The sequence below is a fragment of the Rattus norvegicus genome, chromosome 4 (assembly GCF_036323735.1).
Source record: "Rattus norvegicus strain BN/NHsdMcwi chromosome 4, GRCr8, whole genome shotgun sequence".
Taxonomy (NCBI): Eukaryota; Metazoa; Chordata; class Mammalia; order Rodentia; family Muridae; genus Rattus; species Rattus norvegicus.
In genome coordinates this window covers 161,324,777-161,341,435 of record NC_086022.1, presented here as the reverse complement: position 1 = coordinate 161,341,435, position 16,659 = coordinate 161,324,777, and the positions used below count along the sequence as shown (strand labels likewise).

At 46.1% G+C, this 16,659-nt stretch overlaps 1 protein-coding gene across 1 annotated transcript in view; it reads left to right on the top strand.

The window, feature by feature from the left end:
* The first annotated feature begins 4,950 nt into the window (after positions 1–4,950).
* Galnt8 (polypeptide N-acetylgalactosaminyltransferase 8) overlaps positions 4,951–16,659 on the top strand; it is a 28,883-nt gene continuing 17,174 nt past the window's right edge. The window contains 7 exon segments of the mRNA XM_063287010.1: positions 4,951–4,996; positions 6,510–6,778; positions 8,717–8,860; positions 10,972–11,099; positions 14,672–14,722; positions 16,228–16,462; positions 16,464–16,579. Of these exon segments, the coding sequence (XP_063143080.1) occupies positions 4,951–4,996; positions 6,510–6,778; positions 8,717–8,860; positions 10,972–11,099; positions 14,672–14,722; positions 16,228–16,462; positions 16,464–16,579 (989 nt within the window).

The window sequence follows — 16,659 nt, the reverse complement described above, 5'->3', positions numbered from 1 at the left end:
GGCTTTATGCATACCAGACAAGCACTCTACTCACTGATTTTATTTTATTTTATTTTTTTATCACTCTACCTTCCTTTAAAATCTCTATACAGAATGTAAGGTCTGCCCATTGGTTTTGTTGAAAATCCATGGCTGGAATTTGTTGAACAAATGTATGAGAGCTGGCAAGACTCCTCCCTTGAATTGAAATGGCTCAAGGAAGCAAATAAAAATGGAGTAGCATTGGTTTGGGAGACATGAAGGAGAGCCAAGAAATTATAGACGCATTGGATTTCTGACAGGTCCCTGGGTCAGCTGCACTTTCTCCTGGACTGCAGATGGCCCCACCCCCAGGCACACTGACCTGTGAAAAAGGACAAAGGAAGTTTCTTGAGGTTTGGGTCTGTTAAATTGTATTCTATCAACTAGGAGACCCACACTATACCCAAAACCTTGATTGCATGAGAGCTCATTGCCTTTTTGATTGGCTGGCTGGCTGGCTGGCTGGCTGGCTGGCTGGCTGGCTGGCTGGCTGGCTGGCTGGCTGGCTGGTTGTTTGGCTGGTTGGTTTGGGATAGTCTCAGTATATTGCCTAAGCTGGCCTTGCATTTAGTGGTCTTCCTGCCTTAGGTTATCTACAAATAAATGTGATTTTCCCTTGTTCTCAACTTAAATTTTATTCTCAGTTAATAGATGAAAACTCTACCTAGCCCCCCAACTTTTCTGGTCCTGTTTAGTAAGAATTGTAATTGCTTCTCAGATCTTCAGCTAGGATTGAATGTGATGATTTCAATTCTATAATAAAACTTCAAATTTATAATGGGTTCAGTTTGATAATTAAGATGCCCAGCTCCTGTAATCATACCTGGCTTGGTAGCCTTGAATCTCCTCTCTGAACTCCAGCAGATAAAACAAGAGTGTGATGGCTGACTTCCTGCATTTCCCTTTCTCTTCGTTCTGGCTTGCCAACCTAAAGCATCCTCTCTCTGAGACCGGGCGGGAGCTTAGAAGAGGGGAGAGCAAAGGGTCTTGGTGACACATGCCCTGTCTCCTTAAGCAACAGCTATTTAAAGTCGGTATCACAGGGAACACTTTTGGTATAATAATCCTTTAGATGGCCACTGACGCTATAGATAATAGATTGAGGATCCATTAACATCCTAGCACAAATTAATGTAGTCACACATCATCCATGAGGATCTGAATGGCCGCATAAGGGTAACTAGTTTGTGTGGGAGGCTGGAGTGGGAAACGGAATGGAAGCAGAGGTAAGGAATTTAAAAGAAGTGTAGTCAGAGTTCTAGGGTGAAAGCCTGGGCTCCAACAGGTCAGACTCACCACACATCATAAACCACTTAAAGGTGAGAAGCAGAGAGAGATTCCATCCACATGGCTACATAAAAAAAGAACAGATAAAGGGTTCTGGTATCCCCATGTTATCTTTCAGTTTTTGATATGAACTTAAGTATAAATAGAATGTAGGCAAAGGTCGACAGGCGAGCATGCTGAGGCAAACCTGGTCAGAGTCATTCAACTGATCAGCTTTAGCATGCAGGCAGGCAGGTGTAGGAAAAACTTAACCGAGGGGTTCCTCTTGACTTGGGCTTTGCACACACCCATCTGACAGGGCACCCAGCAGCCAAGGACCCTGCATCAAGCTGCACACACGTACCCTGCTTCGAACCGTGCCCCCTAATACTCCATTGGTGACTCCTTTCATGGGCCACTTGTCCATTACGACTTTTTCAAAATGTATCTGGGAACTGGAGAGAGGGGGCTGGAACTATTTTGAGTGCAAGGTCAGTCCGATTGTGTCTCCTGGGTGAACTCTCGAGTTGAAACCTCTCTGCCACCTTACGCCTATGCATAATTGAGTGGGCATATGATTAAAATCTGATGTGTGGGGAGAAGGGGTGTGCATAGTGAGTACAGCAGATGCTATCATCGTCCATGTCTGTCAATCATGTGCGGGATAACCCTTAGCAACAAACTCCTCCTGCACCAGCCCCAAACAAAAATTCTAGCACAAGGTATATTTGTTGTGAAGGATAGTTCTCTTATAGAGAAATATTTTCAGAAAAGAAAAGAGCCACAAATCAGGCTTTAGGCCTGAATGTATGTGTGTGACCTCAAACTTGCTGTGCTCCTGCTTCATCTTCCCAATTAGCTGGATTGCAGGCATTCACCAGCACAGCCACATGTGGAGATCTCAGCTCTGTGCTTTGCACTGCTACTGTTAGCTGATGTTTTGCTGGGGGAAAATGGGCTGGCACCTTGGCAGGGCAGGGAAGCCAGCTACTCTCTATGCTAAAGAGGCACGTGTGTTCCTGCCTCTTGCTACTAGACAATTGCCCTTGCTCACTTAAAAAATTAGCACGTTGGACAGGTAGACAGGACTTGGAGCTTGATGCTGGCCGCCGAGGAGATTTTTCATAAGGTTTCTGCCCTACACTCACGTATCAAAGGATGGATTGGTAGACAGCTCTGCTAGGCATGCAGATAAACAGATGGCCATCCTCTCATGATCCATAAGGCCCTTTGGTTCTCTCTTTTGAAAATCGAAGGGATGCAGTGGGGGCATCTTTAAGATGGAATGTTAGGGCTGGAGAGGTGGCTCAGTGGTTAAGAGCACCGACTGCTCTTCCTGAGGTCCTGAGTTCAAATCCCAGCAACCACATGGAGGTTCACAACCATCTGTAATGAGATCTGATGCCCTCTTTTGGTGTCTGAAGACAGCTACAGTGTACTCATATACATTAATAAAATCTTTTAAAAAAATGGAATGTCTACCCCATTTTCCTCGAGCCTGGATTTAAATAAAAATTTCTAGCTATGATAGCATTACTTATAAAACTTAACAGACGCTCCAGGCTGAGAACAGAGATGTCAGAGACAACTTAAGGCCACTCACCTTCCCCACAAAAAGACAGTGAACTGATCTCACAGCCAAACCTACCTACCTTCTGGTCTTTAGCGCATAGATTCCTCTAGTTGTAAGACTAACACAGCACAGGAGAAAGAAGTTAGATCTTTCCCCTTGCTTGATAAAACTGCACAGAAATCCATTTCTTTCCCCAGTTTCTGTTTCCTAATTTCTTCTAGAATACAGGAAATCCAAGGTCATGGATCTGTGTCCGGTAACATTACATTACCATGTTCCTCGCTCAACGAGTCCATGCGTCAGGAAGACACAGCAAACTCAGCATTGAAACATATGAGACAGGGTCACAGCAGAGGAGCTGGGCTAACCGGAGATCACAATCAGGGCTCTAAGACCTCTAGTGGTACCTTTTTCTTCCAACTTTTCAAATGTGCTTGCTCTAAGCTACTCTTGTATAGTTCCTCCCAGGACACACTCAGCCTGTCGGTTGTCCAGGAATCTGGAAGAATCCAGGAAGACTCCTGAGCCCCTTTTATGCTGCTCTTTTAACTTTAGTGCCCTCTGCTGCAAGCCATGTTTAGGCAGCTCCCAAGCGTTACTCCTTGACACCTCTGCTCAGTGGGTGTCTCTGTCTGTCTGTCTGTCTGTCTGTCTGTCTATCTGTCTGACTATCTGTCTGCTTCTCTCTCTCTCTCTCTCTCTCTCTCTCTCTCTCTCTCTCTCTCTCTCTCTCTCTCAGTTTGCCATCCCAAGTCATGACTGTGGAAGTGTCCCCCCCAGGGCAATGACAGAGCACTCTGTTTCCTACCTCTCAGAGATCATGCCTTTGCTTCCCTGAAAACAGTTATCTATTTCATGTAGTTTTGCAGATGCCTTTGAGAGGAGGACCAATCTAGCCTCAGGTGTTCAATTATGGCTACAAGCAGGAGATATGTCCAGATCATTAAAAAAAGAAGTACAGCATTGATTCTTCCTAACTCTTCACCAATTCCATTTGATATAGCGCAGGGATAGCCTTCTTTCTAACCCATCAGTCTAGTCTTCACCTGCCTGCAAAACTACATTGCCTTGTCCTAAGTGCACCATTCAATGTTTGAGTTCGAACAGACGGATTGTTTCTCCTCACTGGAGATGGAAGCTAAGCTGTCCACTGAGAGGTGATAGGTAAGGCAATATCTCACCCATCCAATCACACCCCGAGAACTGAGTCCGAAGGCTTACAAAAGTGAATCACATGATCATAAACAGCCGCGTGTGCTGGAGCAGCTCAGACAGTGGTAGTTTCCCTGTGAAACTCCCAACCAGCATACTCAGCAAGAACAAAAGAGAAAATTAAGAAATTTTCTAGCTCCTAGCTTTCTGTTGCCTTATTCTGTAGTCTGTATTGATCTGATGTCCAGGAGAATGCGTTCCTCTGTGCCAATGTCTTCCCTTACAGGCATTCAGTGCCGATGCGGAGTTCTCAGACTTTGCCTCTTTCCAAGATTAAATGTGTATCAACCATAATGACCATGCCATTGCGTTTCCAGTTTACACAGTGTCTATAAATACATCTGGTTAGGATACAATCCAGTTCTGTACAAAGGTCTTTTTTTTTGTTGTTGTTGTTGTTGTTGCCGTGGTGGAGGAATGTGGCTGAACCCCTTGACTTTTGTGGGAGGGAGCATCCTTAAGCTGAGTTGAACCTGAAAATTCTATAACTGACAATCATACTTACCCTAGGATTTCCTCTTGGCTTGTACTGTCTGGTGTATCCTCTCCTGGCCGAAGTTACCATCAAAACACTTGTGTCTGTGTCATACGCAGAATTCAACACTATGATACTTACTTACTACTAATCCAGATGAACAGGAAAGCTATGTCTGTGATACAGGAAAACGGTGTGCAGGTTATCTGCGTTAAACCCCAAACCACAGCACAAAGAAGCATGATTAAAAATGGAAACGACCTCACGACTTGAGGTTGAGGCGAGGGGATTGTCAGAGGGTTGAGGCCAGCTTGGGAGACAAGGTGAATTCCAAGCCAATTGTGAGTCTAAACGAAATTAAAACCCCAAACAAAATACAAAACACAACCCTTCAGAGTTGGGAATGGCGGCTCACACCTATAACCCCAGCCCTAGTAAAGCAGCCAGATGTAGCCCAAGATCAGCTCCTACTGCAAATCAAGATCAAGGCCAGCCCCGGCTACCTGATACCCTGATACCTGATACCCTGTGCCAAAAGACAAAACCACGAAGAATCCATTGAGTACATTCCAGAAGCATCAGGCCTAGGTCTTCTCCAGGACAAAGAGGCCGTGCTAGGATAACATGGTGCTTAGTGGACAGACCTTTCATGTGGGGATGCGGGCAGATTCAGAGTCAGTCTATGATGCTATGTGGGACCTTTATGGGCTAACTCTGAGATGCCTTTAGGGACTTTTAGAAATGCTTACGGAGATTTTGCACAGTGTGGACTCCTTTAACACATACCTTAATACTGTATTAAAAATGCCATGTTATTTGGACTATAAGTGGCCCATGGTAGTATTTAGGTCTCCTAGTTAGAGAGCCCAGGAACCTAAGTCATATTCTAACTCCCCCATCCCCCCATTATTATTAGTCTATTTTTAATTTTTTCCGTTGTTTCAGTGGTGGGGATGGAACTGAAGGACTTGTGCAGCCATCACTGAGGTACCCAGCCCTGGCCAGCGTCTTATTATAAGGAGCTTTCTGTATCACACTTTGTCTTTCAAGAGCTCTTTTTTTTAAAAGATTTATTTATATATATGAGTAACTGTTGCTGCCTTCAGACACACCAGAAGAGGGCATCAGATGCCATGACAGATGGTTGTGAGCCACCATGTGGTTGCCAGGAATTGAACTCAGGACCTCTGGAAGAACAGTCAGCGCTCTTAACCATTGAGCCATCTCTCTAGCCCAAGAGTTTTTTTTTTTTTAACAAAAAAATCCACTGTGATGACAGTATCTTATGTTTCCTGAATGTGCTGAGTCTTTTACAAGGTTGTCTCTCACCTCATAACCACACCACAGAGGAAACTGTTGATTTGTTTCACTTTTTGAAAACAAAGTTTCACTGTTTACTCCAAGATAACCCCAAACTTGTGGCAATCATCCTGCCTCAGCCTCAGGAGTGCCAGAATTCAGGGAAAAGCTCACTGTGCCTAGCCTGTTTGCCTGTTTGTTGTAGCACTAGGGCTCAAACCCAGGCCCTTGCCCATGCGAGGCAAACACAAACCACTGAGCTCTACCTGGAATTCCAGTCAGTGTTATAAACTCTCATTTTGTAGATAAGGAAAAGTTCAGAGAGGTAAACTAGCTTGCTGTGGTTCCCCTAGCTGGTGAGTAATGGACCCACTCTCTTAAACTACAATCCATACCGTCTCCCGCACTCTCTCTGGGTGCCTGTGGTGGTCTAATCTATGGACCAGAGTGACATCATTAACCTATCAATCACTACAAATTATTTACTTATTCTCTTATGGCTGTCATATAGAAGGATGGTGGTGGTGGTGATTATGGCGCTTTGAATGATAATGGCTCCCATAGGATCTTTAATATCTTGCTACCAGTTGGTGGAACTGTCTGGGAAGGATAGGGAGCTGTGGCATTGTTGGAGGAGCTGGGCCTCTGGGATTGCGCTTTGAGGTTTCAAAAGACTTCTGGGATTCTCAGTGCACTCGAAGATCTGCCAGCAATGGGGCAAGGGGCTTTCTGAGGCTCAGCAGAGAGAGGCCCAGGACTTGTTCCTGGAGTTTGGTTGCAGCGTGTTCCTCAGCAACCAGATGCCCTATAATGGCAGCATCCCTGACACCCACAATGCCAGGTGCACTGGGCCTCAGTGTAGTTTGGTGATGAACTTTGGAAGCCACGCAAAGGAAAGGGTAGACAGGGGGTTGAGCTACATAAGTTCATGTGTCAAACAAACACCAAAAAAATTGAGTTTTTTTTTAATTTGATTGTTTTCAGTTATGAAATGAAAGTAAGTGTGTGTGTGTGTGTGTGTGTTTTCATTTTCTATAGTGTGCCCAAAGTACTATTCATACAATAACTAGTAGTCAATACTCCCTTCTGTAATGACATGAGACAATTACCCTTTAGTCATCAGCAGATGGCTGGTTCACTGTTTCCAGGTCTGGGCTGCTGTGAGTAGCACTGTCCTGTTCTCCTTTTCCATGAAGTGGAGTTAGGGTTTGATACACACGTGCTCACACACGAACACGAAGGTTAAGGGGAAAAGAGACAATCAGGAAGAAGCAAGCAAGACATACCCCAAAGCATGGGTGTGGCCTCCTCGAGGTCTGTCTGAAAACAAATGGAGGTCTTCATTTTGTAGACCCTTGTAGCAGAATTGCTGGGTTGTATGGAACTCTGCATTTAACCTTCCGAGGGCCTGCCTGCCTGTTTCCTAAACAGGGCTCCATCATTAGTTTATATTCTGTCCAGCAGTGTTGAGCAAATTCTTGTTGCTTGGTTTTTTTTTTTTTTTGAAGGAGGATTCAAGAACTTTGAGTTCTGAGCTCCGTCGATCAGGGGATTGCAGGGATGGACCACCTGCCTGGCAGAAGCCAAGTCTGGTGTTGGGATTGAACCCAGGGCCTTGTGAATATACAAAGCATGCCACCAATGAAGTGTAATCCGACTCCCGGGATTTGCCCACATATTGGCCAGCACGTGTTATTATGTGTGTGCGTTTGAGCTGTTCACTTTGCTCGTAAGATGAATCTCATTGTGTTTTTTATTTTATTATTTAAAATTTTAGGCCTAATGATGTTAAACATCTCTTTGTGTGCTTATCATCCATTTGCATGTCTTTTTTTTCTTTCAGGTGTGTTTATTAGGACATACTATTTTTTTATTATGAATTGCAACTTCCTTCCTTCTTTCCCCCATCCTTCCCCCTCCCTTCTTGATCTGGTTTCCAGGACTGAATAAAAAAATGGGGGTTGGGGAAGAGAAAGGGCATAGGTCCAGCAGCCCTTGCTATGCTTCCTGATCTGTGGTGATGTGGGAGTCCCAGTCACTTGTCCCTGCTGTCCCGACCTCTGCTGTGCCCTGCCATGATGGATGATGCAGACCCTTGGACCCCGAGCACGAATGAAACTTGCTTCCCTTAAGTCCCCTCTGTTGGACACCTTGTCACAACAGGGAGAAAAGTTTGTAATGAAACCGGAGGCTCTGCAAAGGTGGACATTTAAAAAGGAAATTGACAACCATTTTAATCTTTTTTTTTCCTTTGTTTTTCGGAGCTGGGGACCGAACCCAAGGCCTTGCGCTTGCTAGGCAAGCGCTCTACCACTGAGCTAAATCCCCAACCCACCATTTTAATCTTTAAGTGTGGCTTGAGATTTCCTTCCAGAGTGGCAGAAGGCTGAAGCTTCCTCCCCCACCCCTCACCCTCCACCCCCCACCCTCCAACCCCCCAAATAGTACAACCATCTGACTGGAGAAAAGTGATACACCAGGCAGCATTTTCAGAAATTGTCTCAAGGATTCACAGCAAGTGGAGAATCATCCTGGCAAGAACATCTTCTAAATCTCAACAAAGGTCAGTGGGAGTCTGTGGCCTATGAGCCTCTCTTTCCCCGTGTAACCTCTCCTCCCCCAGTTCTAGAGAGTGATATTCTGTGCCAAGTTCTCTACTCTGGGTGGGGCGTTCAAGGGGGTGCTTACCACTGCATTTCCCATCGGGCTGTGGTTTCATACCCCCCACCCCCTCCGGGAAGGGCAAGCCAAGAACAAACAGACACTTTCCCCATGTCCACTATTGAGATGCAAGTCCTCTATCTGTGGTGGGCAGCAGAAGCAGCTGTGACTTCCACCCTCCACCTCATACCTGCTTGTCTCTTCCCCAGATTGCTTGCACTGAGGAAGTTCTATCCTGGAATGCTAACATCAGGGAAGCCCAGCAGCTCTGCTCCCTACCCGCTATGTTCCTGTCCTTTGTGTCTGCTTACAGAATCCCATGTCATGCTGCTCTCTGTAACCTTGGCCCCTGGGTACTGATGCAGAGGCTCTGTCCAGTATGGAATTCAGGGTGGGAAAAACTTCCTTGCTCTTTCTACCGAACCAACCTTGTTTGGACCAGTTTTAAAGTCAGGGTCTCATTCTTCAGCTCTGGCTGTCTACTCTTTATGTAGGGAGGGGCTTCTTGGAACTCACCTAGATCCATTTGTCTCTGTCTCCCTAGGGCTTCGATTAAAGGTGCATGCTGCCATTCCCAGCTAACCAGGCATTCATGGTGGAGAACTTAAGAGGAAGATCATAGCTCATGGTATAGCTAGTAACCTGTGTGATGCTGGAATGTTAGACATTTAACAGAAGCTGGGAAGACACGAAGAACCGCATGGTATCACACTCCTGCCTGGGCTGACCAGCCATGCTGGAATACTAGCTGTTGGCCTGGACCCACTCAGAAGCAAACAGATGGGCATGAGAGGAAGGCTGACAGCCATTCCTCAGCCTACACATAGACCCATCAAAGGGCAGTTTAAGCTTCCAGGCAGCCATTCCTCAGCCTACACATAGACCCATCAAAGGGCAGCTGAAGCCTCCAGCCCAGGAGAACTTCTAGGATGCTAGACTTGGGCAAAGCCATGTGCCATAATGTCTTCAGATTGTATTTTTAAACATCTTTACACTCCCTCTTCTAACCCTCACATTCCCAATTTGCTTTGGAGACCCTAATGAAAGTCATACATTGCTTAATGATAGGCTACATTCTGGGGAAGGTAATATTAAGTCATTTTTTTGTCATAGCACAAACACAAAGCGTGTTTACATAAACTAAGACAACTGAGACATCACTGGGCGACATAATGTTACGGGAACCATGTTTGTATATGTGGTCTCTCATGGACTGAAACACTTTCATGTGGCTTTAGATCGCTTTATATAAGAGAAATGAGAACATTCCAGTAAAGAAGTTTGTTCAAGGGCTGGAGAGATGGCTCAGCAGTTAAGAGCATTTGCTGCTCCTGTTCTCAACACCAACACTGAGATTCACAGCCCATTTCCAGGGGGGAATCTGACGCCCTCTTCTGGCCGTGGCAGGTACTGCATGATTATGGTGCACATACAGACATGCAGGCACTCATAAACATAAATGAAAATAAATCATTTTTAAAAAAAGAAGCTTGCTTAAGTATGTTTATCTAATCGATGTTCATAATTGCTTCAAAGAAAAAAATACCCTAAATATACTCGAAACCTGTTTGCTGGCAAATGGATAAACACTGCAATGTTATTTGACCACACAAGGTACGCTTGCTATTGGCACCTAATGCAACTCTGATGATAATTCTGTGCCCAGTAGAATATATAACTCATTTCCATTTTCATGAAAGCTCCTGGGATGGTAAGTCTGTGAAAACGTAAACTTGTTCACAGTCTATGTCTATGGCCGAGGGGACATGGGCAGAATGGGTTGGGAAGAAATAGCAGATAACTGGAAATGTTTTAGACTTTCTTTATGTGTGATGAGATTTTCTAAAATTAGAGGCTGGGGGGAGACGGCTTGGTGGGTGAAGTGTTTGCTTCCTAAGCTCAAGGACCTGAATTTAGGAGCCCCAGCACGTCCCTAGCAGGTGGATGCAGATGGATTCCCATGGGCCAACAAGCTTAGCCTATTTGAAAAGCTTCGTGTTTAATTAGAATTCCCATCTCAACAAAATAAGGCGGAGAGGAATCGAGGAAGGCACTTGACCTCTGACCTCTTAAACTAACGCTAACAGTTACTCAGTTTTCTGACTCACCAACCTAGGAGATTACGTGCTTTTAAATAGATGAATTTTATGGCCTGTGACTTATTTCTCAATAATAGGTTGAATTAAATCCTAGGCATCTCCCTTTCAAATTAAACAAAAAAAAGATGGATTGCCTCTCTATGAGCAGAAAAATATTGAACACATAGATATGAAATCTTTTTTGCTTCTTGGATAAAGTCCTGAGATTTTTTTTCCTCACCCACTGAGTTTGAGGTTTAGTGAGTCAAGGAAGACTGGATAGCAGTGTTTAAATCATAAAGATTAATGTGTCACAAAGAATGGTGTCTTCAGAAGCCGGATCCTGCCTGGCTCCCATCACTCAGAGCCATCCTCTTATTATGAAGGAAGCCCCGCCCATCATTGAGAGGCGCCATCACCAGCATCATCAACCGACCCCACCCCAGCTGCTGAAGATCATCCTGGTGGATGACATCAGCTCCCATGGGGAGGATCCTGAGGGAAGGAGGAGAAGGCACGATTACTGTTGGTCACGAGGTTGGCACTTAGGAGTTTGGGACATGGTGAGTGTCTCCCAGAGGGAAAAGTAAAAGAGAATTTAGTGAGGGTCTATCTGTGTTGGGAAAATTTAAACTTCATGAAGCCAGGAGGACAGTTCACCATCTCACTTGTGCAAGGAGGGAAACAAAGACACAGAAGGGCACAGTGTGTCCAAACTGCATGGTAGGTCAGTGTGGGTTCGGGGTCAGGCTCAGAACCATGTGATTCCAAAGTCCCTGCTAATGGACTGTGATGGAGACCTGAGGGTTGAGACCCAAGCAGACCCCAAGAAGAGATTCAGAGCTTCTCCTTATAAGGCAAGGACCAGATTTCTCAGGTAAGGAGACCTGGAGGGAAGAATGCTGGGATTCCGGGATTACTTGCAGTGGCCATAGTCTTGTCCACAGGCTACCTAGCCCCAGGTCTAGCCTCAGACACACGAGAAAGAGGCAGATTGTAGACTTAATGCTTGCTTCCTTTTAAAAAGTTTTCCCATTTTTGAGACACGACCTCATGTAGCCCAGGTTGGTGTACAGTTCACTATGCGGTCAAGGGTGACCTTGGTCACTCTGTCTTCACCTCTCTAGTGCTGGGATGACAGACGTGTGCCACGACATCCAGTTCCGGGAACACTGAGGATGGAATGTATGGTTTCCTGAATGCTAGGTGACCTTGCTTAGGTGGCCCATCTGTTCTCCTCAGCTTCACCACTGGGGTGCACCACCATGATGGGCCTGAGGTTTTTGCCTTCTAAATTTACAAACTTCAGCTTCCTCCCCTAAAAGGCAGATCCTCAAGAATTGTTAGATCTCCAAGATTCACTTTCTTTGAAAGACCCCGGAGCAGGGAGACCCTCACTCAAGTCTCAGGATGACTCGGCCCCCCAAGAACTCACATGAGACTGTCCTTGCTGTAATGAACATGAGGTTTGGGGCTGGGGATTTAGCTCAGTGGTAGAGCGCTTACCTAGGAAGCGCAAGGCCCTGGGTTTGGTCCCCAGCTCCGAAAAAAAGAACCACAAAAAAAAAATGAACATGAGGTTTATTGATAGGAACCAGTGCACTGGGGTCGAGACTTGTATCCCATGCAGGGACGGAGGAGTTCAACCCAGAGAGGCTGGGAGAGGGAGAAGGGGAAGAAACCACAACTCAATGGGGGCAAGGATGACGTCATTGGAAAGTGTGGAGAATACCAGTGTAAAGTCACTTCTGCCTTCTCAAGATTGTTCTCTAAGATTTTAATCTAACTTTATGGTCAGCTAGTTCCTGGGAGAAAGCTGTCGAATCGGCCAATGTGATTGCAGTTCCAGGGCCTGACCAGTTTCTTTCTTCTGTTCTAAACTGTTGTCTAGGGGGCAACCTTAAAACTTCTACCTTTCATCTTTACATGCAAAACATGGCTTTTGGTTGTCATATCCGTGCTAAGGACAGCCAACACGATTTCTCAGTGCTACCAATTTTGGGTAGCAAATAAAAAGAAACTAGGAGTAAATTACAGAGCCAGAGATCTGGACTGATGAGAAGGACAGATTTTAGATTGTGTGGGCTTTTGAAGTGGTAGGCTTTTGTTCCCTTAGTGGGCATCCTTAAGGATGAGAGAGACGAGAAGGGTTTTTGAGTTTGAGGTCACTGAGGAGAAACACGGAGAGAGGGCGGGGCTGAAAAACCTCAGCCCCTGAGGAAATACTTCTCTTCATTTACACGAATCCCCATTCTAACAGTGTAATTAATTCAATGAGAAAGGAAAACACATTTTTTTTCTTTTTTCTTTTTTTCGGAGCTGGGGACCGAACCCAGGGCCTTGCGCTTGCTAGGCAAGCGCTCTACCACTGAGCTAAATCCCCAACCCCAGGAAAACACATTTTATGGAACGGAATTTCCTGGAAGCCATGAATGAGAACTAGTTTCATTCACTTCCGGTTGAGGGGATGGGTCTCAACTTGTACCCTGGTTCTGCTGATAAGGAAAGGGAGACCTAGACACGCACCTTGGAGACCTGAAGGCCCAGGCCCCACTTGGCCCTGTCTGAGGGAACCTTAGACAAGGCCTCTGACTTCTCTGGGACTCAGCTTCTTCATGGAGCTGATGCAAGGGTTGAGATGGAAAGCCTCAAAAGATCTCTCCACTCCTACCATAGTTCTGTAATCCTATGCTCCCTAGTGGGGCAGTAAAACTTAATTCAAGACTCTGTAGTGGGACAATAACATTGAAAATACAAGCAAGATCACTTACGAGGACAGCAGTCTTGTGAAGAAAAGCCAGACAACGATCCCTACTGTCCCAGCTGCCAACCTCATGTGACCATCATTCTCACCTGGGCCTGGAATCAAATTACGTCTTTGTCAACTTATTCTAGTTACAGCTACTGTGGTAGGAGGGTGTGGGCTTGCACACACCACTGTGCACATACGGAGGGAGTGCCGTAAAATGGGGCAAGGGCCAGCCAGATGGCTCGGTGGACAAAGTTGCTTGCCTTCAAGCTGGAGGACCTGAGTTTGCTCCCCAGGAATCCACACGGTGGAAGGAGAGAACTGGCCTCTGTGGGCTTCCCCTGTCTTCCACATGCGTGCTGTGGTTTATGTGCACCCCCACTACAGAATAAACAGGTAAATAAACAAACAAAAGAACAAATGAATACATAAAGTAAAAATGAAACCAGGCAAGTTTCGGTGCCATAGCCACATAAGTGTTGATTTTAGGAGCTGGCTACTCCAGGGGTCACAAATATATTCATTTCCTGAGAGAGTCGCCAATCAGAATTGTATCCTTTGGCTGTAAGCAGAGAGATGGTATGGGGCGTTTAATAAGACTGACCAGCTGTGCACATGGTTCCCGAGCCCCTGGGTGATTAAAGACAGTCTGGCTGTGCCCCTAACTGGATGTGTAATTTGGAAAGTATTTTGCTCGTCCCATGCCTCAGTTTCCCTTTTTCTGTAAATTGGGGATACTTTAGTGCTATCATTCATAGGGTTCTATAAATGATTAGGTGAATTGATAATATCAGTGATGCCAGCCCTTGGGAGGCGAAGGCAGAAGAATTTGTTTGAGGTTGAGGCTAGTCTAGGTTGTGGAGTCTGTCTCAAAAACCAACCGAGCCAAAAACCACTCGCGCCCTCAGTGGATGACTCGGTTATTTGGTTAGCTATTTTGCATACTACTTAGCAATTTGCATGAAAGCTGAAGCTGATTTCAAATATGCAAAGAAGGCAACTGGGAGCGCAGTTAACAAAGGCAGAGACAGGCTTTACAACAAGGGAGGGGAGGAGAGCCCTTGTAAACAGTCTGGGAAGAGTGAGTCGTGCTTGCATAATATTGAGAGTACACTCTTCAGCTAGATTCAGCCAGATGCTGGCATAGAAGCTCGCTCTCAGCGTTTGTTCCCATTGTGACTGGAGCAGAACAGCCAGGGACGCGGAAAACAAAGCAAAGCTGCAGACTCTGGTTCTTGAGGAAACCTTGTAGTTAAGCCCTGGGGATTCCCCAGGCTGACTCTGCAAACTCATCCATTGAGGCTACCAAGCCGGCCCTGCCCTGCTTCCTTACCCAGTTTCCAGTACCCAAAAAAGAAGCTCTCAGAAATCTATGATGGTGACCCCAGGTAAGACTCCTGGCCATGGAGGATACAAATCCCGAACTGGCCATCTCCTGTAACCAAGCAAGACTTCCAATGGAGGGATGGGGACATCCTGCTTACAAGATGTACAGAAGTAAAAGACAGAGCAAAATTTGAAGGAAGGGCTAACTAATATCTGCCCCAGCTTGAGACCTAGGCCTTGAGAGGGAGTCCTGTAGGATGATGTCATTACGCAGTGAGGCGGGTCCAGGATAAGGCGAAGTGGATCATTGGATGAGAAGGAAGGGTAGGCGGGAAAAAGTCTAGGAAGGAGAGAGGAGGAAGGGCGAGAAAAGGAAGCTGGAGACAGAGGTCAATTTTATCTTGTTTAGGTGGGCGGTTTCTATTTTTATTAATTGGCAGTGAATTTATTCTGTGGATGTACTGTAGATTAAGAATTTGACATATACATCTAATTGTTAAACTACAGTTTCTAGAGCTTTGATTTTTACCGTGCTACAGGGGATGTGAGCAAAGTTTCCGGTGGGCAGAGAGACTCCCTGTCCTAGTTCTAGATGCCATGCTAGGCTAGGCTATAGAATGCCTGGGGCTAGCATGGTGTGGTGCCACACTAGACCGCCGCCTCAGGGAACGCAATGTGTATGTCAGGTGTGGTAACAATCTGCCAAGGAGACAGAGTGTGAAAGCGGCTGGCAGAGAAACAGTGGGAGCACGCGGCTCCCACGGATCCGCGCGGAGTGAGAACGTGTGGGAACCGGTAGCCACCGATCCCCCCCCCCTTTTTTTTGGTTTATTTTTACCGCAACAGAGTCCACCCCTAACACTGCTAATGATACTCTGCTATACTTGCAGACAGGATTATCCTAGCACAATCATCAGCAGAGAGGCTTTAACCAGCACCTAACGGAAACTGATGAAGAGACCCACAGTCAAACATTAGATGGAGCTTGGGGAATCCTGTAGAAGAGACGGAGGAAGGATTGAAGGAGACAGAGGGGCCAAGGACATCACAAGAAAACCTATAGAATCAACTAACCTGGGCCATAGGGGCTCACAGAGACTGAACCGCCAACCCCAGAGCGTGCAGGGGACTGAGATAGACCCTCTGTACAGACGTAACCATTGTGTAGCTTGGTCTTCATGTGGGACCCCTAAAGGAGGAGCAGGGGCTGCCTCTAACTGAGTTGCCTGCATTTGATCCCTTTCCTCCACCTGAGCTGCCTCATGTAGCTTCCGTAGAAGATGCGCCTAGTCTACTGTAACCTAATATGCCGAGGCTGGTCGATATCCACTGGGGTGGGGTTCACTCCCCTTTTCTGAGAAGAATGGGAGGAGGAGTAGATGAGAGAGGGGAGGTGAGAGGGAGGGAATGGGAGGAGAGAAGGGAGAGGAAGCTGTGATCAGGATATAAAATAAATAAAATGATGATGGCGATGATGATGGTGGTGGTGATGTACTCACAGCCAGTGAGTCGCATCTCCCAAACAGAGGTACTCAGGGATGGGGAGAGGAATCAAGGAATGATACAGAATGTCTTGGGGGAAGGCACTGGCATATGCTATCTGTACCCTCAGTCAACGTTCTGGAGCTGCTTGCCGCACAGTGGCATCACCCACAGGCCAGTGCAGGACTGTATACAATTTCTGCATCGCATCCATTTTTTTGCATGCAGGGCTCTGCTGGGGTGGTGTCTGGTTGGGAGGAGAACTGAAGGATGAGAAGTTTCAGGTTTACAACCAGAACTATCCAATCCTATTGAGATGTACTTATAAGGCACACAAAGAGAAGAGGTCTTGCACACGACCCAAACACTGGCCTGGAAGCTGCTACAGCTGACGTGGTGGCCATCTTGGATGCTCCAGTTGATGTGAACATTGGGTGGTAGGTTCTAGAAGGCTGCTGCTTTCAGGAAAAGACAGAACTAAGCGATGGTACATGGCAAGTCAGGATGCCATCAAGTT